A 23,057-nucleotide genomic window follows, 5' to 3' on the forward strand; every position below is an offset into this window, starting at 1 on the left:
CAGACTGAATTACTGCTGCACTCGTGGGAATCAGTTTCAGCCCTGTGACTGTGAGATCAAACACAGGTGTGAATATCAGCCTCTAGGTACGGCAGCTGATCAAGACGGGTGTGCAGTGTTTTGCATGTGAATGAATAAAGCACAGACCAGCTTTCATTTGTGATAAAACATCAGTCCTGCGTTTGCTACTGCTTGTGGAGATGAACCATCCTCATCTTCACCCGTCACTAACACTATAATGTGACTGGTGCGCCACCTTGTGACGAAACTGTAGAATTAATATATAAGAAACTTTAATTTTGATTATTCAGGAATAAAACAAACTTTTCAGTTTCTTATGAATTGATTTTATTGAGAAAACAAATCCACATAAAGATAAAAAATTTAATTTTGAGGTTATAAACACACTGTCATGTAGTGAAATGCAAGTTGGACAGTGCCACCACATTATTGACATTTTATGTCAATAATGGTGAGAAGACAAGTGGAGTCTGCCTTACAGATTGTTTTATACCTACCACAGTTAAAAAATGCAGCTTATTTAGTTTGATTTCAATGATATTTTCAACTTCCCTGCATAAGAACCAAAGCAATAATACAGGACCTTTCACAAAATAAGAGCAAAATCAATTAAATTAATGCTTCTGAAGCCAAGAAAATAAAGATTCCACTGTGAAATGTCACAGATCAAAGATAATCTTAAGTAAAAAGTGTCAACGGTTGTATTTCCTTTGTTGTGTTGTGTGCGTCTCTGCCTCATGAATCTCTTTCACCCTCTAGTGATAGTAAATTGTTACTGAAGGAGCAGCAGTGAGCGTGCCTGCAGACTGGTCACATTACATGTGCTCGGGATGATTCTGCAGACAGGTGATGAACTCTTTCACCTCTTTACCCTCAAAGCAGATCTGGTAGACAGCTGCGAACAGAGGGAACCTATAGGAAAGAACAGCTATTCAGAATGCATTCACATAAACTCTCAAATATTGGGATAATAATAAGCCACAAATATCCAGTATTGATCTACTGTACACTCACACAGGTGTTCTCACTTCTGGCTGATTACGCCTCTGCTCAGGCTGAGTGTGGGCTGGGACTCACATAATATCACAATACTCTACACACCATCTATTCTAATATATTAGTATATTATGTATCGTCTCTTCTTCTGCCTTGGGCTTTATTTTGCTGTTGTTCAGCCGGAATTATAAAAAGTCATAGAAGCTACAGGTGCAACAAAACTAACAAGAGAGTGAAGATGTCAGTCAAGCAGAGTCATCCTCATCCAGTCTTGAGAAGAGGTCTAACCAGGCAACGTAAGTGAGAACACCTGAGAGGACTGTGCTGTGTACAGTGTTAACTGCATCGTTGCAAAATATCAGTAATGCAGATTAATTCATTCTTATTACTTACTTTCATTTGGAACATATGCTGTTGTTAAAATCAATATCCAGAACTAATTTATAACTGTTAATTATATTGATCATAATATCTAGGGACATAATCATTACTACTATTTAGGTCATTAATGCAGAACTACACTTTGTATCCACTTTATTACACCAGTACAAGCCATTATAACTGTTATGCCATAAAGTCCACTGTTATGGTGCCCATGATGTTCAGTTTTTGTTGACACTGCTATAAATGTGTTAATTTAGCACTGAGGTCATAGTTTGCACTGAACTGCATTATATTGAGGTCTAATATTCTGTCCTGCTCAAGTATATGAATGGAAATTCCTCTCACTATAATGTAGTCCAGTAAAGCACAACTTTAATATCTTCATGACCTCAGTAATAAGCATATAATTCAATTTACACATTCTCTGTCAATGTCAACAAAAGCTGAACATTATAAACTTTATAAAGTTAGAAGTTATGGCTGAGCTGAAAATGTGGAGTTAATGCATATAAGACAGTTAAAAATGAATTCTGTATTTTTAACTCTTTTTTAAGTGGACTCACTTGTTGACAATGTCATTCTTTTGCAGGATCTTGTAGACCTCAGCTGAAGTCTGGGGACCCTGAAGCTTCTGGCCGTTGAGCATCTCTGCTTCCAGTTCAGCGATGGACTGAAGAGCCAAACACACAGAAACAATTTGTCACATTTTCTATAGATCTTCATGTCCTTGTCTATTGATGTTAAAGTTTTTGAGCCACAAATCATTCATTTGCTGTATCTCTGTGGTTATTAGACCTGTTCAGTAAATGTATGCAACTAATTCACCCCAACATATTCAGCTTTTAAACATCTTCCTGTCTGATTCACCTTGGACGTCTTGACAAAGGCCTCAGCGACTTTACGGTTCCGTCCTCCGTAGCAGGTGGTGATGAGGTCGGCCACGCCGCAGCTTTCCAGGAAGGTGGAGGAGCTCACTTCGCCCTTGCAGAACAATTTGGTGAAGGCAACCATTTCCATCAGACCCAGCCTGATCACCGCCGCTTTGGTGTTGTCACCGGAACCAAGGCCGTCACAGAAACCAGCACCTACTGCCACAATATTCTGACGGGGCATAAAGTAAAGAATACATACAACATTTTTTCTAACATTCCCTGCTTTAATGCAGAAATCTACAAAAAATATAATAACATATGTGGGTGTGTTTACCTTTAAGGCTCCGCACAGCTCCACTGTATCACTCTCATGTACGACGGAGATGCGAAAGTTGGGAGTCTGAAGCAGCTCTTTGAAGATAAGGCCGTTTGCCTCGTTTTTTGCCCCTATATTGAACGCAGTTTATTCAAAAGAAAAAGACACAAGCATGACGTCACTCAACACTGGTGCAACAGGGAAGTAACACTGTGTTTCCTTGTTATCTCTTGGCCACCACACTGCATGCTCTGCAACCTCAGTAACAGCTTTGTTCAGCTGAATGTTAAAATAACTTGGTGAGAATAAAAAAAACAAAAAAAAAAAACAGTGTCTAACCGATGGTGGTTTCACAGAACTTCTCATCCGCCACCTCGCTGGCGATGTTGGCCCCCATCAGGACGCTGACCTCGATCTCTAGTTTTTCTCGGATGATGTCTGAGATGAGCTTCAGTCCTTCTGGTCCTTCATCTATACCCTATAACCAATAAGAGAGAGAGCGTTTCTGAGTTTCTGTACAATACTTAGTGGTCAGGACTGGGTGGTGGCCTTAAAAATAGATGCGTGTCAGATTGAAGATTTTTCTCTGTGTTGCTCAATTGCAACATCCCATGATGCTGTGGCCGCAGAGAAATATGAAGTGAAGTCAGGTGACAGTTTCCCCTTTTTTTTTTGCTGAGAGGAAATCTGACTTGGAGAACAATGACAGGCTCTTACTTTGATGAGCGATATCCCGATGGTTCCCTCTGTGATGTGAGGCTTCATCTGATCACAGAGTTTCCCAATGAACTGGTGCGGGATTACAAACACGAGGATCTTTGCTCCTTTGACAGCTTCTGTGATGTCTGGAACAGCCACCTAGTAAAGCATCGAAACAGGACACGTCGACAAGGAGAGCTGACTCCAAACACAATGCTGTGTGAACATCCATCTCTCTGCAGCTTCTACCACTGACTTCCCTATGTATTAAATTGTTTTTGCAATTATTATGTATCAAGACAAACCTTTTGAGATGTGCCATCTTGTTTTTAAAGGATCCCATATGATTTTTTGCCTTTTTATTGCTTTCATTGTCTATACAAATTTTTTTTTAATTAAGTCAAACTGAAACTGAGTTAAATTCTTCTATATAACACAATTATAGTTTATAGCTTATAGCTTGTTTATTACACAACCGTGTTTAATGCCATTAAATGGTTCTTTTCTGCATTTAGTCTTGAGTACAATTCATGAAAGACACAGGGAAACCTTCACAATGCATAGATGACACACATGACATCTGGGTCAAAGTTAAATTATCTTATCAGTGCACATGCCTTACTGTTCAATCAAAGAATGTTTCGAGATTTCAGTGAATTGCATAACCTGCGCTGACGACACACGAGATGGGCTGTGTGATTAAGAGATAATGCCACTTATCAACACTCCCCTGCACTGGAGCACTTACAACATTCCTGGGCAGCTTGTGACCTGGGAGATACTTGACATTTTCGTGCTCTGTGTTGATGATCTCTGTGAGCTTCCTCCCATTGATCATTTCTTCAAACACCCACATGTTCACCATTGGGTCGAAGCGGTTGGACGCTTTGACATTGTGCCCGATGATTTTGGCGATGGAGGAGCCCCTGGAGAGGAGAGGACATTGTTAGACAATCAGCACTGAATTAAAATTCTCACCTAATCCAAACACCCCCCAAAACACTACAGATCCAGAAATATGGGAAAGCAAAATTGAATCTTTAAAGCGTGACAAAACTGAAAGAAAATGTTCCTGTGAAGGGAAATGGGGAACAAATAATGTTCAGTAATCTGTGTGCAGTCTACAAACTCCCTATTGAGACACATTCACACTGTAAAGAATAACATAATGACCAAATATTGGTGCATGGCAGGGTAAAACTTTCCACAAAGTATTAGAAGGTCATTATTTCTAAGGCATCCGAGTAAACAGGCTCCCACACAAAAGCCTTATCACGTTGCAGCTTGCTCTATAGGCTGCTGCCCAAAGGAAGGCGGGCTTTAACAACAAAGCAAAGTTATTCTGGTGAATGCTTGGGCTATACATCTGTATTTCCTCTGGCTGAGTACACATGCCCCACCAACACTGGAGGTTAACAGCTGGAAACAGCCCAGATGTGGAAGTATATCGACCACACTCTGGCCGAGGATCCAGGGATGTGTTGAGCCAGAAGCTTTAAGTTCTGCTGTATGCACAACAGCTGGACGTCTTGGTTTCCCTTTACTTCGATGTGATGAGAAATTACCTGAAGATAATACAGGAATCACATGTTGCCGGTTTCTTAAGTAGTAACTGATTCCGCGCTGAGTTGAGCGTCGATTGCATAATTTCAAGCACAGAGACTTAAAACGCGATCTCCTTTCTGAAAGGTGCATCTAAGATACACATGAAAAATTACCAGTTTCCAGATCCAACGATGCAGACTTTCTTCCCAGGCATTTTGAAAGTGGTTTCTCCTGCGGCTCGGCAACACCGAAGACTCGGTTCTTCTGTTTTACCTCCGTCTTTATTGACTTCCTCATACGCCCTATAAATTTCCACTGGCTTCACTCCTCCCCTCGGCCGCAAGAAAAAAGAGCATCACACTAAAACATATGTCACAAACATCTCAACACTTCTTTTCCCGTCTCCACACAATTCACTGCTAGGCTTATTTATAGCCTATAATAATATAATAATAATAATAAAGGAGGATGGATGCATTTACTGCACAAAGAAGAAAGGAAAACCGAATGTATAGTGCATTAATGTTTAAGCAATTATGTATTATTAATTATTGACTGGAAATTTGGGAACCCGGTCAGTGTTTTAATTTGACAAACCGTGTCAAGCCGGACAGGGGACTTAATGACACTTCCTGTCAAGAGGTTTTTCAAAACAATGCTAATAGTGAGGCAATCACAATATATATATATATATATATATATATATATATATATATATATATATATAACGATATATGATATATATCATATATAAATACAATATTTTATATGATATATTTGCTCCCATTTACCACATACAGTATTCACAGATTAATATTTGCATTTAAATGATCCTATATCAACATATGCAAAAAGGTGAGTCAAAGTTTTTGTATATTTGTTTGCAAACTTGATTTTTTTTAATATTGCCTATTGCCTATAGTCTATAAGATACAATTAAATGGATTTTAAAAACAATAAAAAATGTTTTTAATAGTTAAATGACGCGATTCCCCCCAAAAAATGAAGGTAAAAACAAAATATATTAATTTGCTTATTTTTTTACTTATTTGTTTATTCATTAACTAAAAGAATGCCTGTAGCATATAACAAAACAATGAAAAAAATATCTTCCTGTTTAGTTCCTACATTTACCTGAGCATTTTTTTTTTTTTTTTTTTTTTTTGAATGTGTGGAAGCAGATTTTGGTATTTTTTGTGACTTTTTTTTAATTTTATTTATTTATTTTTATTTATTTACTTATTATTAATCGCGGACGGAAGCCTGCGCTTGTGAGCGGGTCACATGACCGTTTTCCTGCCAGAGCAGTAAATATCAGGCGAGCTAGCAGGTACAGGCTAACGAGCTACTCCCTGTATCCGCACTACAGAAAATGTCTTATCAGTCCGTATTGACTTAGTCAGGTTAACAGTCCAGCGTCTGTAGGGTCTGTGGTGCGTTTCGATAAGCGATGAACCGACACTTGCATTTTGTTTTATAAAAGAGGCTCGTAACACTTGAATCAAATCTGTGGTGACTTAGCTTAGCTAGCTTCACTGGTTAGCCTAAAGCTACCAAGCCTGAGTTAGCGTCTAAAGGGGGTCGCGTTGCTAGTGACTATGCAAGCGGAAACCACGGCTATACGGATCACGGAAAGCGAAGGCAAGCTGGATGTATTTCCCCAGAACAGGACCCCAAGCTCGGGGAGAGCTAGTGCCAAAAGCTGGCAGTATAGGTGGGTGGATGTTTGTCCTGCTAACGCTCAAATAGTTAAGCTAGTTTGCACATTTAAGGCGTGTTAGGTGCATCTACAGTGAGTCACAAGCTGCATATACGTGACAAATGCATATTGTTCTGTTTTTATAAGTGGTGTATTATCATGTGACATTATAGACTCTCCAGTGACAGGCTAATTTTGCTCATAAGTTTGATTAAATTAGCTTTTTTTTTTATCAGAAAGGTAAGAGTTGCATCATGTTGCCATTTGAGCAAATCTGCCACCAGGGAAAACTCTTGTGATTGATTTGTGTGTTTACCTTTGTGTGTTTATGGGTGTGTACTCAGTCCAGGTATTTTAACGAGTGATCCCTGTCTCCTTATGTGTCATGGCAGTGACCACATGGAGAATATTGATGGCTACTTGATGAAATACACCAACCTGGTGACGGGGTGGCAATACAGGTGAGATTTTAAACATGTGTTTGATATAATGTGTGTAAGGGTAAGACAAGGGAACTTGCTTTTCAGATTTCACCAGCCACTTTCAGCCAAGTTCATTATTGTAATCCAGACTAATCCACTTCAAGTAATGCCATGGTGGTTTATACAGTGGGCTTACATTGTTGTGGTGGCTGTTTCTTTCAGGTTCTTTGTCTTAAACAATGAGGCGGGCTTGCTGGAGTACTTTGTCAATGAGCAGTCACGGCCCCAGAAGCCCAGGGGCATGCTGCCCCTGGCAGGGGCTGTCATCTCCCCCAGCGATGAGGACTCGCATACCTTCACTGTCAACGCTATCAGCGGGGAGCAGTACAAGCTCAGAGGTGGGTACCTGTCCAAAAAACACACGCTGCCTTCTCCCTGATTATGTTATCATGTAAGCTTGCTCCTCTTTAAGCTTTCATTCTTGCCTTGTTGTTGCCTGTCAGCTCTATTTGTAAGTCCAGGCATACTGTCATCACCATCCATCAGGTTCATACAGTATTGATCTCAGCGTTTTCCATTATCTGCTGCTGGTGAGGCAGAAGTACTCAGGAACTGATGTTGAGTAAGATCATCCTAGAGTAACCGTAACAAGGTTTTGCTTTCTTGTTTTTCTTTTATGTTTGTGTTTCAGCCACCGATGCCAAAGAGAGGCAGCACTGGGTGAGCAGACTGCAGATCTGCACACAACACCACACAGAGGCCATGGGGAAGGTAAGACAGTTGGTGCGAACATGAACACGAATTGACAGAGCTACATGTTGATGTTTGCAAGAATCACTCATATATATACACCGAAGGCCTGCTGTGCTTTTCTTCGTCTGTAATACTGTTATACTGTCATAAGTATTGTGTGATGATCCAAATAAAACATGTGACTCTTTGACAAAACGGATGTAAGCTGGACAGTTTTCAGTTTCCTGCTTTCCTTCCTCATATGCCAAATCGAACAAAGCCAGCTGCAGGGTAAAAAACTCTACAGCTGTGAAATATTAATGTTTATGTAAAAATATATCAGGTTTTACCCTGCATGTAAGCACAGTAATCACAGGTATTGATCTGGCTATTGATCTACACACTCGTACACTGACCACAACCGCTTTTAATGGTCTTAAGATACATGATGACTTCCCAAGGTGCTCTTCTTGGCAGTGCCTTGAAATAGTCAGCAGCTTTAATATTTGTAATTTTAATACTGTAATTTGAAAATGACTAGATGGTTCTTTTGGCAGACGTCTCCAGTGTTAGTGTAACTGACATTTTTTTGAGTGAAATTTACACCCTTTTGGAAATTGCATTTCAGATCTTTATTGCATGCTCTACCTCATTTCTTGAAGGTGCATTTGTCTCCACATCTTTCTACTCTTACAGTAAGAGCAAGCCACCTAAACCATAAACATAGTCTGACAGCACATAACCTTTATTTGAAATGTTTTTTCCCATGATTCAGAGTAATCCCCCACCCAAGTCCCGGAGCTACTCTATGGCATCTCAAGGCAGCGGCAGCTCACCGATGTCCCTGCGGCGGCCCAGCCAAAACCCTGCCTCCTTATTTGGCTGGTCGCAGGTCCACAAGGGCTCGTCGCTCTACTCCAGCAAGAGGTCCCTGCTACCAGACCACCTCATGGATGCCAGAGAGGTACTGCAAGGGACACACTGCTAGCATGCTCAGCTTTACACACAAATGTGGTGATGTTGCTGACAGGAACAGGACCAGCAATTGACATCCAATGGGCTGGAAAACTGAAATATGTTTATATGACAGAAATGTGACAATACTGATGCCTGCATGTTTATTTGTGCTGCGTGGGAGATTAGATTCAGAAAAGTCTTAGGTTGAAGTTTTAGCTTATGTCATTACACTTCCTGTGACCCACCACCCACCCTCATTACAGTATACATGTAACAGAGGACAAGATGGACACAGGCAAATTAGATTATGGACATTTAAGGACAAGTTTTTTAGTCTGGTGTTTGTCAGAAATCTAGATTACAAGTGAAATCAAGAAAAAAAATACAGGGATCCAGTCAAACGCAGTTAGATTTTGATGAGATTATCTTTCTGGGAGATTTGATGTATGTGTTATGCAACCAAAGCTGTAGCCAACAGCATGTTCAAAACCTCTGCCATGGTGGATGGCCAAAAATCCATGTCCTATCCCTGTTTCTGTATGAGTTCCACAGAAGTAATATAAAATGAGCCATGAATATTATGGTGAGTCATCATAATGTGCGGAGAAGAATTAGAAGAGCAGGAAAGACTGAGGCTGGCACTCTACTCGCTCCACTATGTTTCATTAATGTTTAAACTTTAGTGCAGTGCGACGTTGCCACAATGAAATTTTGATCTCTTAAAGAGCTTCATAGAAGTACAAGCTGCAGTATGTTCCTACAAGACATACAGTTGTAAAGGTAAAATATTTAGGACTTGGTTCATAGTCGTGAATTCTTCTCCTCTTCACTTTGACCCATTTGAGTGACGCAGATTGTCCACCAGAGAGTGCTGTTGTCTTTCTCTGAATATCAGTAGACTACAGTTGGAATCAATCATGCTTCTTGTTCTCTATGGATTTCGGCAGCCTTAATCAGAACACGGAAGTTAATTCAAGGGATTTGATCTTCAGTTTGTGATCTGAGCTACAAATAAAGACCCATCTTAGCTTAAAGTGTAGATGCAAAAGTTAATGTAAAGTTATATATATATTTTTTGAAATGCTGCTGTTTCTGTTTGACATTGTTAATACTGTTTCCTAGATTTCTGAGTTTTTAATAAGATGGAAAAAGTAGAAGGCTAAGGGGGCATGTTTTTAATTTTGTATCTTAATGTTATTACCTCAAAACATGGACATTTTCCTTCTATAAAAATGGAAGCCAAGATTAGTACCTGCATAGATAAGATAAAGTACATTACAGTGCAACAAGACACTTGGTAATCTTTTTTCCACCATCCTTACTGATCTCTCTCCAGATGATGAGCCAGGCCCAGGGCCAGCACAGAGACCTGATCCAGAGTATCGAAGGCTTGCCCGCAGCCCCCGGCCTCTCCCCTCTAGACCAGGATCTGCTGATGCTCAAGGCCACTTCCATGGCTACCATGAACTGCCTCAACGAGTGCCTGCACATCCTACACCTACAGCAGGTGGCCAGGCAGAGAGGCTCCCTGGGAGGTCAGTGGAGGGCTGTTTTTGTGATATGGTGGCTGTTGCCTTATCTTGGTTCCTTTGTGCATTTGCTGTATTTCAAACAACAAAGTAGATGTTTGTCTAAGAAAGTAAGTATTTCAGCTATTAGACTCTGCAGATTAAATGTCTTGTCCTCTAAGTGAGCTGCTCCACATGCAGGACGTACAACAAATCCAACCAATCGGGACGAACAGTTTGCGTTGGCTGGACAGTGGAATTATTTTGCATTATTGATGAGGAACTGTACCTATTCTTACCACCTGTCTTGAAGGTAATTAGATCTCAGATGGCTAAAATATCCATCAGCAACGCTTTGAGGACAGGTTTGTACGGTTTCACATTGACAAACACACAGTAGCATGTTAGAGAGCGCCCAAGGTGAAGTGTCTGACTTGCTGGTATCTGAACCCTCTCTGTTCAGGGTGATTTGAAATGGGAAAATGTCCAGGTAATGTCCCAGTTTTTCACAGAAGATCTCATTACTCAATGTATATTTCATTAGGCCAGACTCATCGCAGCAGCCAATCAGATTAAGTTGTCCCACGACGCACAAGGTGAATTTGAATGAGATCTGCCCACCTCTAAACATACATAAAAAAATGCCCAGGCCATACTGAGAGGCTTTAGCCAATCAGAGGATGGGGATGCTTCCTGTCGGCGGGGCCAAAGTATCCTGATACTCGGCTTGTTGGTGGGGTTGGGTTACAGTCTTTTGGTCTAGGGCATCTGTCTGAGGAATAGACGTCTGTCCAGTCAGCAGCCAGGCAGTTGTGGAGTGTTGTGTGGCAAATGGTAGGCCGATTGTAGAACTACAAGTGTGTGCGTGTGCAGCTGTGAGTGTTGGAGGGCCTTGGGAGGGAGGGGGGAGGTATTACCATGAGTACCTCTGAACCTGCCACTGTGCACTCCCCGTCCACGGCAGGACCCACCATCGAGTGGCTGGAGCCCAAGCTGCCTGACATCCTGAAGAACGGCAGCAGCTCCCTGGGCAGCTTCACGACGGGGGAGGGCCCACTGGAGGGGAGCCGACTGGAGCTCAGCAGCCCCGAGTCCTGCAGCTTCTCTGGGGTAAGACCAAGGAAATGACACCCTCTCTCACCCTCAGCAGCTAAGATCTACACCAGAGAAAGTTTTACCAACCTGTTGGTTATTAGGATGTCGACATGACATCATTTATTTCTCTTAATGCAACTAGAAACCATTCAGTTTCCGCTTTCCACTTCTTTGAAAATAGTTTAAGCAGTTATGCAGCACTTTCTTCCAACCCCTGTGGAGTCATTCAAGCAGGTTGCTGAATAAATCTCATTCCCCTCCCTTCCATCTCTCAGGAACAAGAAGACATAGATGCAGAGGATGAGGCAGAGGACTCCTTCACAGACAAGGAGGAGGACCTGGGTGCTGTGGAGGAGGAGCGCAGCGTCATCCTACACTTGCTGTCCCAGCTGAAGCTGGGCATGGACCTCACGCGGGTAGGTCAAGTTCCATGTACTGCCAAGCAGCAAAAAAAGCCAAACACAGTTGGTTGAAATTAGTGTTTGATTTGTGTTTTTGGTTAATTATCCCACAGTGAGAGGTTTAAAAAGGTTATGGTATGAAATTGAAGTCATCCACATTATCCCTCAGTTTATATTTTGCCAAAAATGATAGGGGTGACTGGAACTGTTAACTTTCCCTGCACTTCTTGCCGTATAATTACTCGTCCTGGACACACACTTAACACCAAGAATTAAGTCCTAGAAAGACACTCTATCTTCTAGTGTCAGTTTGTTCTAGTATTTGGATATCCTCCTCTTGGGTTTCTGATTTATCACATGTATCTGCTGGATCCATTGGCTTACCTCAGACCGAGGAGATCTAGGAGACAATGTGACCCCCAAGGTCATGCCAGGTGTACATTACATTGTCAGTTCCTCGTTTTAACTGATGGTAGATAATGTGGTAATGGACAAAACAAGAGTTATAATTATGCAATTCCTGCATCCTGAGTCATTTCAGCTAAAAATGAAATAATAAACGCAGAAACATATTTATTTGGATTTTCCACCCAGGTGGTCCTCCCCACCTTCATCCTAGAGAAGCGCTCTCTGCTGGAGATGTACGCCGACTTCATGTCACACCCAGACCTATTTGTGGCCATCACTGATGGCAGCGGCCCGGAGGACCGCATGGTCCGGTTTGTGGAGTACTACCTCACCTCCTTCCACGAAGGCCGCAAGGGTGCCATCGCCAAGAAGCCCTACAACCCCATCATCGGTGAGACCTTCCACTGCTCCTGGAAGGTACCCAAGAAGCCAGAGGCCTCCAAGGAGCCCTCACAGGGAAGCGCTGACCCCGCTGCTTCCCAGGACTCCTACCAAGTGCGCTTTGTGGCAGAACAGGTGTCCCATCACCCCCCTGTGTCTGGGTTTTATGCTGAATGCCAGGAGAGGCGGATGTGCGTGAACACACATGTGTGGACCAGGAGCAAGTTCATGGGGATGTCCATTGGAGTATCCATGATAGGTGAAGGTGAGCCAGTTTCCTGCCTCATTCTTCAGGCAAATGGCAATTTATGTTTACTATTTATTCATGAATGTTAAATTATTGTAAAAGTTTTTTAAAATACCTGCTACAATTCTGCTACAATAACAAAATGGATTCAGGCACAGCATCCACCCACTCCTCCACATTAACCTCACATGGAAAATAGCTAGTTATGCGCAACTTAGCTAGAGCAGAAATCAATCAATCAATCAATCAATCTAGTAAGCCAATTATAAATTAATAAGTTTAGGTGCGGATGTAAACATGTAGCATTTGGACTGGTAAATCTGTTGCCATTGCTTTCCTATTTGCACCTACTGTTTCTGTCTGAATGATATTATTCCAGGTTGTCTGAATTTACTGGAGCATGATGAAGAGTACACCTTCACGCTGCCGTGTGCATATGCGCGCTCCATCCTCACTGTTCCCTGGGTGGAACTGGGAGGCAAAGTTAACATCAGCTGCGCCAAGTCAGGCTACTCAGCAGTCATCACTTTCCAGACTAAACCCTTTTATGGTGGCAAACTACACAAGTAAGTCCCTCTTGTGGTATCCTGTGTCAATGTATGACCGTTCACTTGTGTACAGCTGTTTTACTCATTTAAATTTGCTGTTCCAAACATAGGGTAACGGCGGAGGTGAAGCACAACACTACCAACGCAGTGGTGTGTCGCGTGCAGGGCGAGTGGAACGGTGTCTTAGAGTTCAGCTACACCAGTGGAGAGACGAGGGTGGTGGACGTCACCAAGCTGCCTGTAACGAGGAAGCGCGTTCGGCCGGTTGAGAAACAGGGACCAACCGAATCCAGGTCAGAAGAAGTGGACTTGAACGCTGTGGGAGGAGGCATCAGTCATTGTGGCGGGATTTTATTTTTTGTATTGTAGTGACATTGTGTTAAAAGCTTGTTGTTTAGACAGATCTTGATAACATGCTGTTGCTGCATGCTTGCATGCTTGCATGCTTAACATGCTGAAAGTCCCGTTTTCTTACATTCTCTTGTCTCCATAACAGTTAAAAACACATAACAGATAAAGCTTGATAGTTGCAGACTTCTGTGTTTGATTCACTTCAATATTTGTTGGGTTTCAGGCGTCTGTGGCAGCATGTGACAGAGTCCTTGCGGCAGAAGGACATCGACAAAGCCACAGAGCACAAGAGGATTCTGGAGGAGAGGCAGCGGACAGAGGAGAGGCACCGTGCTGAGACTGAAACTGCTTGGAGGACCAGATACTTTGACAGAGAGGTGAGCAAGATTAACACAATGCGTTTCCAGTTATGGTGCTACTTGATTTATTTCACCATCGTGAAGCATCTTAACAATTTTACAGAGGAAGAATGTCAAAGTATGAGTTTGTGTCACAGTGTAGTCTGTTAAAGGTCATCTGTGCTCAGTCTATCTCTGCTGACTCTAAATAAATCTTAAATCACCTTGAGCATTATTTCTGTCACTAGTTGAAGGTTCTCCATTTCAGAGGGTTCTCACCTTTCACAAAGCTTTTTTTTTTTTTTAATTTCCCAAGGATCGAGGTCAGTCAAATGCAGAGGTGTGGACTCGAGTCAGACTGTTTAAATGTATGACGAGTCATAAATTTGATGACTTCAGACTTGACTTGACAAAATCAAAAAAGACTGTAGCAGGCTTTGTGTTGCTACAGAAAATAACCTGGGTAGCATCCTCTGCCCCAAAACTGCACAAGTTTCTGCATGCACATGGTCACACACTGTTGGAGAGCAGTGGTGGAAACACTGTTTGCCCTGTCTTGTCAAAATTCCTAAGCCACACCTATAAAACGGTAAACTCGAGCTGTCAAATCATTCAGTATCACCACATACGACAAGATCGGTTATTGTTGTTGGTTGTTGAAACTGACATTTGCAGCGTATAGTTTTTAAGTTTTGTCTTAAATTCATGTAGGCAGAAAAAGTAATTCAAATCAAGAATCATCTCTAATACTGAAAACATGGGAGATTTAACTTTTTGCCGAATGTTGTGACACAGGATAATTGTGCTATATGCTAGGAAAGTGCAGGACTTGAATAGAAAGGCCTGAGACTTATTATAATGACTTATAACAATGACTTGGTCCCACTTCTGTTTAAATGCACGACTTTGGACTTCTGATCACTGATAAATTTGTTCAGTTGATCTTTTTTTTTTTGTATCTGTCAAAAAAAAAAAAACGCAACCTAATTTCTGTCCTTATTTCCAATAAGTACAAAGCATCTGTTTTTTTTCCCCCTGTTTTGGTTTCGTACCAGCACATCAAATCATTTCCAACCTCAAACAAATAGCGTGAGGGGATGGCTGACTTCAATGGATTCAATAGTTTTGCTGACTCACTGCTAGACATGATAAAACCTCAGCTGCAAACCAGAGTATACTGACCACAGTTTTCTCTCCTCCTCCAGGGTGAAGGCTGGGTTTATCACAAGCCACTTTGGAAAAACTCTGCATTCAAATCCTAGTTTCTTCAGTCTGTTTCTTGGATGTTGATACTGTAGATTCAGGAATGTGTGTGTGTGTGCGTGTGTGTGCATGCGTGCACAGATGTGTGGTTGATGATAATGAAATGAGAGCATGGCCTGCACTGACGTACAGATGAATGCAACATGGGGAGAAGGACAGAGAGACAGCACGACTGAGGGTGTTCTCAGATCTCGCTCATGATGTTCACGAAGCCTCGAAGTACAAGCTTTTGTACTGCTGATCAGTTTTTTTTACAATCCAATGTCAATGAAAACATATTCTTGTACAGGTAATGGTACTCTCACTTATTTACACAGCCTTAAGTCTGATGAATGATACTCTAAGTTTGGGTTCTGCTGATCAACCTTCTTTTTTTTAAGCTGTGGAATCACACAAAGGTGAGGTGACTTTTAAAGGAGTTTCTTTGTATAATAAGATATCCAACACAAAGAAAAGTGAGTGCAATGAAACTGTTGTAAATTGGATTCTGTGTGTTTCAATGTAAAGTTGCTGTGCTAAACCCAAGAGAAGTTTCTAATAGTTAAATAGAAGCCACTTCCACTGTAATTCAATATATCTACATGCACACAATATTCTGATCACTAAGAGTAGCTCTTGCTGCTCCCTTTCCCCTGTTTCCTGGCTTTATGCTAAGCCAAGCTAACTGGCTCCCGGCTGTTGCTTTATATTGAAGGGATAGGCATCAGATCTTATCTCAGCGAGAAAATGCATTTCCCCAAATTCCTTTTTAAAGGGGCACCCCCAGCAATTTAGTCATGCATGCATACTACCATAAAGCTGGCAGACTTGCAAAAGAGACAGGTTAAGCGCCAAAAACTCTGCAGCCCAGAATTCCTATAATGCAGCTCTGTTGTATTCTTCAGCATTTTCAGGCTTTGTTTTATGAATTTGAAGTCTCGTAGCCCAAGTTGTGATAACCCTGATAACATCACTATGACATAGGCAGTATACAAACATGTAATAAATGGTATAACACAGTATATTGCAGTATATTATAAGCAAATCTTCACTAAATTGGTGGAATGAGCCTTTAACCATTTCTTAAACTGGTGTAACATCAGGTGATTGTGTGCATTTAGATATACAGTGCATATTGATTTGAAGTCATGCAATTTATCTCTAAAGTATTACTTGTTTTTTGACACTATTAGAATTGATAAATTCAATGAAGTCACGCTGCTGGGATGGCATGTTGAAGACCAGCTGACAAATAACCAAATTTTAAATAATCAAATGACTGAGTCACATGTGAATGCATCTAAAGATTACTCCCCCCGATATTTCTTTCCTTTTTTACTTTTGTGGTGTTGGAGTGAAGGAGGAATTCCCACATGCATGACAGACAATGTGTCTCTGTTCACAGTCATTGCAGAAACTACTCCTGTGTCTGCATAACATCACTCTCTAAATGTCTGTTGTAAAAGCTTTTAACCACATTTGCTTGTTTTGTCATGCAAATAAATATTTTCTTCGAATGCATGTTCACACACTTCCCACCCCACATCTTGCGCTTTAATTGCTCTTATTTTTAGAGCCACTTTTTGTATAGAGATGTTAACATTTCTTGTTCCATCAGTGTTTGTGTGTCTTTTCTTTTGGAAGTAATTCCAATCTACTATACTGTGATGTACATGTAATAAACTTTTTTTTTTGTTTCCCCCCCCTTAAAACTAAATTTCACCCTCACACTCTCAAAGCATCCCAGTATCAAGTAAGAACAGTTTCTAATTCTCTACAGAAAGAGGAAATTCACCCTGCCATTGATAAGCTACTCCCTCCAAGTCTTGGTGCCTTATGCAAACTCTTTCTGTGTGTGTCTTCCAGCGAAGGAGCACAGCATTTTCATCAGTTACTTACCTTACAGATGGAAAATGGCAGATGTATTATTTGTGTGTGCGTGTGTTTCTTTTTGTTTTTTTTTCTTTTTAAGAACCAGTGCTTGATGTTAGAAGTCAACTGAGCACTTTTATTCCAGGTTTTGACATTTTCTTGGTTTTGAATTCTACTGGTTGTCTTGCTGACCTATGAAATGCACTGAAAGAAACCTGATGTTGTAGAAAAAATGGACGTGTGATAATAATCAAATAAATTGCGTATCAGTTGTATGGTGTATTACACGTTTTGTTCTGTGCCAAGTTTCTTCCATACCTCTTCCTCTGCACTTTTATATCACTTAAAATGTGAAACGTGCAAAGGACAAGAAAAAAGCATGTAGATCTGTGTGGAACATACATGTCTACAGTCTACATCTTTGGTATAAACTGGTGATTTAGAGGTGGAGTCAGTGTCGGTAACTTCCAAAAAACCAGTTCATCTGGATTTACATGGTGTCATTATCAAGATAATGTGTATATACAGGGTATTTATGTAGAAGCAACTCTCTTTCTGCACCCGGACTTCACAATGGCTCTTAATATACCAGGTCTGATAATGATGGTAGCGTTCTACTTGCTTGTGTTGGGAATTGGAATCTGGGCGTCTGTAAAATCTAAAAAGATGGACAAAAACTCACAAGGTGTACAGATGGAAGTTTCTTTTTTGGCTAACCGGAGCGTCAGCTTGATCGTGGGAGTCTTCACAATGACAGGTGATTTTTGGGTTTGCTTATTTCAAATTCAAATACACCTATTTTTACCTGTTACAAGGTTGATAGAAACATTTGTGCCATTGTACTAAAATGGTTTCAGTTGCAAATTTTACTTTGCATATATTGAGAAAATCAAATAACAAACTGATTATTATTACATCTTTAATTATTTTAATTATGCAGCTGTGTTTTTTTTCCTGCTGCAGCCACATGGGTTGGAGGTGCCTTTATCAATGGTATTGCAGAGTCAGTTTATGACCCCACCAAAGGTCTAATCTGGGCTCTTATTCCTCTGCAAACATCAATTGCCTTCATTATTGGTAAGTGTAAGTGTAAAATGTAACATTTATTTTGAAAATCACACACATCAGATACATGTTTGTGTATCCCATTATGTTTAAGGCAGAAATGGCTTGAAACCAATATTATGTAGGAAACTGTAGGAGACAACATAACCAAGTATGTTAAAGTAACTAATGTCAATAATGTTAATAACATTTCTTTGAAAATCGTTTTGAATTTATTTTTCTCTGTGTTTCATTCAAAATTCTACAACAAAATTAATAAAAAATTAAGTAAAAATTTTGACATTTTAGTTTTTAACTACGGTGGTACCCTAAGGACAAAGCACTCACGAGAGCGAAGGCACCAACATTAAGGGAAACATGGTCCAAATCGAGAACTGCAACAATGCAATACAATACAAAACACACACACGAATTGGGAAAACCCATGCAACATCCCTTTATCAAGTTTCATATTTTTCAAACAACATGTAGTCAGTTTATCCAAATAATGTCTATTTGGAAATCGAGGTTGAAGGCTGCACAGTTAATAACAAACAGCAAATTAAAAGTAAATTAGAATTAACACCTGGCAGTTGTTCGAATCAGCCACGAATCAGGAAATATTACAGCATTGAATAATTGCCAGATGTGTTTTTGCAGAACATGATGATGTCACAGTGAAGTTGACTTGTGACCGTTTGGATATAAAATGCCATCACTTCATTTTTAGACAAAGAAATTTTGTGAGGTCACAGTAACTTTGACCTTTGCCCACCAAAATCTAATCATCTTGTCCTTGAGTCCAGGTGATATTTTGTGTCAAATTTGAAGACATTCCCTGCAAACAACTGGAAAACCTAATGCCTGCGGCTCTGGCAGTCGTAACCTTGGAGGAATAAATAGGACAGTGATTGCACAAGAGCTGAACTAAATTACCCTCTGCAGCGGTTGTAATTTTGGGGAACAGTTCAGCAACACTCAGTGCTTCAGTATGAGAAGCTTTACCTTTTATCTCTCTGTCATCCTTTTATAGGTGGACTGTTTTTTGCAAAACCAATGAGGGAGAACAACTACATCAGTATGATGGATCCATTTCAGAGGAAGTATGGGAAAGCACTGACTGCCGCTCTTGCCATTATTTCTGTCATAACAGAAATTATCTGGATTCCTGGATTACTGATTTCCTTGGGTATGCTTTCAAATACAGTCAATTCATTCAGTCTCTAACCTCATTCCTCATCCAATTTCCCATTCATTCTTTTTCTTTGTATTTTGTGCTGTTTGTTTATATACTACAGGAGCGACCATGAGTGTGGTTTTGGATCTGTCCCCCAGTGTCTGCTTGTGGCTCTCTGCTGCAGTGGCCATCATCTACACTGTTCTTGGAGGTCTGTATTCAGTTGCTTACACTGACGTCATCCAGATATCACTGGTGCTTCTTAGCTTGGTGAGTTTTACACACTGAAACTTAAAGACGATGTGCTTCAGATGTATTGTTCTTTATTTATATTTTGCTCTGATTTCCTCTTTTCACAGTGGCTCTGTGTCCCCTTCGTTCTGACAACTGATGTTTTCACTGACATCACTAAAACAGCATTCAACAACACACACCAAGCCCCCTGGCTTGGTCGGCTAGAGTCTGACAAAGTTGGGAGATGGATTGATGATTTCATGGTGATGGTAAGTTGGAACATATTCATTTCTCACAGATACAGATACGCAGTTGACTGTCGAATTCATTGCCAAAGAAACAAAAGTATGCTGCCAAACATGAACTGCAGTATTGGTATTATACAGGAACTAAAACTGTTTTCTGAAATTTCATGCACTACTTTCTTCAAGCAACAATGCTAATCCTAACTAGAATTAGTAGAATAGTTTCAGATCACATCCCTGTTTACCCAGAGTCATATGAAATATTAACCATTTGTGTGAAATTTGGTCAGAATTGCTGTGTGAAGTCTTGAGTAAGGCTAAAAAGTGTGTTTTGTAAAATCACAGTGACCTTGACCTTTAACCTCCAAAATTTAATCAGTTCACCCTTGTGCCAAATTTGAAGAAATTCCCCTAAGGCATTACAGAGATACTGTGTTCAAATTAAAGCAGTAGTGAATGTATATGCCATCAAGGTGTTATTGAGATATCGTGTCCACAAAAGTGGGATGGACATGTACATACGTGCAGAAGGACGGACGGACAACGGCTTGTCTCACATTTTTTGTTTTCTAGACTTTGGGTAATATGGCATTTCAGGATTTCCATCAAAGGACACTTTCCTCCAGCTCCACATCCACAGCGAGAATCATCTGCTTTGTAGCAGCAGGAGTCGTCATCATTGTTGGAATCCCATCTATGCTGATTGGAGCTGTTGCAGCTTCGACAGGTAATCTTGACAGCTGGGAATCAATCGTGTTCAAATGTCTTCGTGGTAGCTGTGGGGGCCATGTTGGGCAATGTTAAGAGATCTTTTTTTTTGGCTCATATGTTTCTCAGATTGGAACTCCACCTCATACGGCTCTCCCTCTCCATATGAGCGAGGGAAGTCGGCAATGGTGTTGCCCATCACCCTTCAGCATTTGACCCCAACCTACATTTTCGCTTTTGGCATTGGAGCTATTGCCGCCGCAGTGATGTCATCCGCTGACTCTTACCTTTTATCTGCAACCACTGTCTTCACCACCAATATCTACCAGACCATAAGGAGTCAGGTGCAATGAACAGGAGTGTAGAAGTAGCATGACTGCATTTTTTAAATTCTTTTTGTGTTTGCTGATACTCACACATGCTCTTCTTTTTAGGCATCAGATAAAGAGCTGCAGTGGGTGATTCGTCTCTCCATAGTGGTTTTTGGGCTTGTGGGAACATCCCTCACCAGCCTGGACAGCAGCATCATGGTGTTCTGGATCCTGGGCTCAGACCTGGCTTACACCATTTTATTCCCCCAACTGATCTGCATCCTCTTCACCAAGGTTTCCAATGGCTACGGGGCGATCGCAGGCTACCTTGTTGCTGTGGTGATGAGACTGTTGTGTGGAGAGCCCTTGGTGGGCCTCCCCGTTATCCTCCATTTCCCAGGTTGCACTTTAGAGGATGGTGTTTACACTCAGTGTTTTCCTTTCAAGACCACTTGCATGCTGTCTTCTCTGGTATCCATTCTGCTGTTTTCATATGTAGCTTCGCTGCTGTTCAACAAGGGGGTCCTTCCTCAGAGGTGGGATGTGTTCAAGGTGACATCACAGAGAGCACCAGCAGGTGGCACCAGAGAGGGTGACGCAGACACAACTGATGAAAATGAGGAATTTACCCTGAAACCAATGCTGAGTACAAGTTGCTAAGTATTTTTTCCTTGGTTGAATAGAAATGTACTTTTTGGGGTGTGGTGGTAGGCTCATCATCAGTAGTTAACATGGGTGTGGCAGCTGTTATTCTCATTATGGTTTATTCAAGATAATTATGACACATCATTGACATTTACGTTGCTTGAGGATGTGGGAGTAGTTGTGTTATTATATTTGTGTGGTGAAGGATTTGTGCAATTTAGAAATTTCACTCTAAATGGGGGCGGGGGTCTGACAGTGATGGTCATCTTCTCCTTATTGGTGTTGGAAATCGGCTTCTGGGTGGGGGAGAAAAACATCACCTACCAGCTCAGCAGCATCTTGGTCTGATCTGCATCCTCTTTATCAGGGCCTCCACCAGCGATGATGAAATCACAGGAAACACAATGGCCAGCAGATGGTGCCAGAGAGTGGTGGTGGTGGTGGTGGAGATGAGACTGACATTAAAGATTTAAGTGAACCAATGCTGGATACTGGCAGCTAATTCAATTTCTGTTGATATTTATGAGATAAAGATCAAAATCTCACAGAAACAGAAGACCTTGAAAGGATGGCATTCTTTTTACTGGTTAACTCTATAAATATCAGGAACTACATTTCTATCTCTTCAGCACTTCTGCTTCCACAAATATCATCAAAGAATCACATGCTGTATGCATAATGATTTTAATACACACTGGTGATACCAATGTGTCTGATTTGTGAATCATTTCTATTGTATTATTTGTATGTAAAATAAAATACAAAAATGTCACAGATCTCATTACTTTTCCAGATAAATTGTCTTGATTCCCTAAGTGTGCATTAATCACATGATAATCATACTCTCTTTATAAAATGCATATTTTGCATACTAATATCAATAAAAATGTGTATGTGGATGTTAAAAAATGAAATAAAATAATTATGATTAATTATCCAAAGCTATTTTGCTATTTTTTATTTCACATTTATCTGTGTAGGAATTATAATATAACATGAACAAATAAAAGAATAAAATACACAAAGCTCAACAATAAAATATTTACAAAATTGCACAAATAATTTACAATTATACAATAAAAGATGCTGCGATCCAAGCAGGTAAGGCATGTTCAAAATGCTATAAAGAGACAAGTCACCCACTGCAGCTCTTTATCCGATGCCTAAACAGTCGCACATATGATACTTGAGTGGATATTCACACCTTAATAATGATAATGTGCATAATATCTACAGTAGCCAGGGAACAAAACAGTGGTAGATGTTAGTAGTGAAGATGGTGGTTGCAGATAAAAGGAAAGAGTCAGAGGAGGATATCACCATCTACAACACAAATCATAGCTCTGAGATCATGGGTTCAATTCTTAGAGAGAAGTCGTCAACAGGTGCTTGGTTCTGTGGTGGATTCAGTTGTGACTGTGGAGTCTGGTTAGAGTCCACACCGTGACTGGTACCTGGAAGATCTTGGAGAGCTGGGGGAGAGAGCCCCCTGGGTAATTTAGAACTATTGGTGGGATTATATTTAGTCAGTGGGTTTGACATGTTCATGTATGTTTACACTTGAGGACCTCATCTTACATTGTAATGGTTTGTTTCTTGTTAGATATTAAAACCTGAAAAAATAAAAACCCCATTTAAAATGTTTAATTTAAAAAATAA

General features: G+C 40.7%; 3 protein-coding genes across 4 annotated transcripts; 2 read left to right on the forward strand and 1 right to left on the reverse strand.

Annotated features, from left to right (window-relative positions):
* Window positions 1–324: 324 nt before the first annotated feature.
* On the reverse strand, window positions 325–5,165 carry LOC139609472 (glycerol-3-phosphate dehydrogenase 1-like protein). Its single transcript, XM_071464108.1, has 8 exons — window positions 5,007–5,165; window positions 4,037–4,214; window positions 3,307–3,447; window positions 2,929–3,067; window positions 2,608–2,720; window positions 2,269–2,502; window positions 1,965–2,071; window positions 325–933 (listed from the first exon to the last, which is right to left on the reverse strand). The coding sequence occupies exons 1-8, from the start codon at window positions 5,045–5,047 to the stop codon at window positions 837–839; spliced, it is 1,050 nt and encodes a 349-aa protein (XP_071320209.1). The 5' UTR covers window positions 5,048–5,165; the 3' UTR covers window positions 325–836.
* Window positions 5,166–6,139: 974 nt separating this feature from the next.
* osbpl11 (oxysterol binding protein-like 11) lies at window positions 6,140–17,309 on the forward strand. Its single transcript, XM_071464105.1, has 13 exons — window positions 6,140–6,547; window positions 6,925–6,993; window positions 7,177–7,352; window positions 7,646–7,725; window positions 8,462–8,650; window positions 9,980–10,178; window positions 11,116–11,261; window positions 11,522–11,662; window positions 12,242–12,701; window positions 13,063–13,249; window positions 13,342–13,524; window positions 13,806–13,959; window positions 15,126–17,309. Exons 1-13 carry the CDS (start codon window positions 6,432–6,434, stop codon window positions 15,180–15,182), a joined length of 2,157 nt encoding a protein of 718 aa, XP_071320206.1. The 5' UTR covers window positions 6,140–6,431; the 3' UTR covers window positions 15,183–17,309.
* A 164-nt stretch (window positions 17,310–17,473) lies between these two features.
* Window positions 17,474–22,179, forward strand: LOC139609471 (high-affinity choline transporter 1-like). Of its 2 annotated transcripts, XM_071464107.1 has the most exons (9): window positions 17,474–17,791; window positions 17,998–18,111; window positions 19,112–19,267; window positions 19,377–19,525; window positions 19,615–19,758; window positions 20,308–20,461; window positions 20,572–20,786; window positions 20,877–21,153; window positions 21,253–21,551. In XM_071464107.1, exons 1-9 carry the CDS (start codon window positions 17,608–17,610, stop codon window positions 21,411–21,413), a joined length of 1,554 nt encoding a protein of 517 aa, XP_071320208.1. In that variant the 5' UTR covers window positions 17,474–17,607; the 3' UTR covers window positions 21,414–21,551. The 2 variants fall into 2 exon arrangements, with proteins under 2 accessions (XP_071320208.1, XP_071320207.1); XM_071464106.1 differs by having other exon boundaries at window positions 20,877–22,179.
* The last annotated feature ends 878 nt before the right edge of the window (window positions 22,180–23,057 follow it).

The sequence above is a fragment of the Trachinotus anak genome, unplaced genomic scaffold, assembly GCF_046630095.1.
Source record: "Trachinotus anak isolate AG129_WGS33_773 ecotype Australia unplaced genomic scaffold, CSIRO_AGI_Tana_v1 ptg000026l, whole genome shotgun sequence".
Taxonomy (NCBI): Eukaryota; Metazoa; Chordata; class Actinopteri; order Carangiformes; family Carangidae; genus Trachinotus; species Trachinotus anak.

Excerpts from the sequence above, each read along its gene's own strand:
- LOC139609472 (XM_071464108.1), bottom strand. The coding sequence starts at position 5,047 with ATGCCTGGGAAGAAAGTCTGCATCGTTGGATCTGGAAACTG. Across the intron at positions 3,448-4,036 it reads ACAAGCTGCCCAGGAATGTT|GTGGCTGTTCCAGACATCAC; the intron begins GTAAGTGCTCCA and ends ATGCTTTACTAG. Across the intron at positions 2,721-2,928 it reads GTTCTGTGAAACCACCATCG|GGGCAAAAAACGAGGCAAAC; the intron begins GTTAGACACTGT and ends CGTTCAATATAG.
- osbpl11 (XM_071464105.1), top strand. The coding sequence starts at position 6,432 with ATGCAAGCGGAAACCACGGCTATACGGATCACGGAAAGCGAAGGCAAG. Across the intron at positions 12,702-13,062 it reads AGTATCCATGATAGGTGAAG|GTTGTCTGAATTTACTGGAG; the intron begins GTGAGCCAGTTT and ends ATATTATTCCAG. Across the intron at positions 13,525-13,805 it reads CAGGGACCAACCGAATCCAG|GCGTCTGTGGCAGCATGTGA; the intron begins GTCAGAAGAAGT and ends GTTGGGTTTCAG.
- LOC139609471 (XM_071464106.1), top strand. The coding sequence starts at position 17,608 with ATGGCTCTTAATATACCAGGTCTGATAATGATGGTAGCGTTCTACTTG. Across the intron at positions 19,526-19,614 it reads CACTGGTGCTTCTTAGCTTG|TGGCTCTGTGTCCCCTTCGT; the intron begins GTGAGTTTTACA and ends CTCTTTTCACAG. Across the intron at positions 19,759-20,307 it reads TTGATGATTTCATGGTGATG|ACTTTGGGTAATATGGCATT; the intron begins GTAAGTTGGAAC and ends TTTGTTTTCTAG.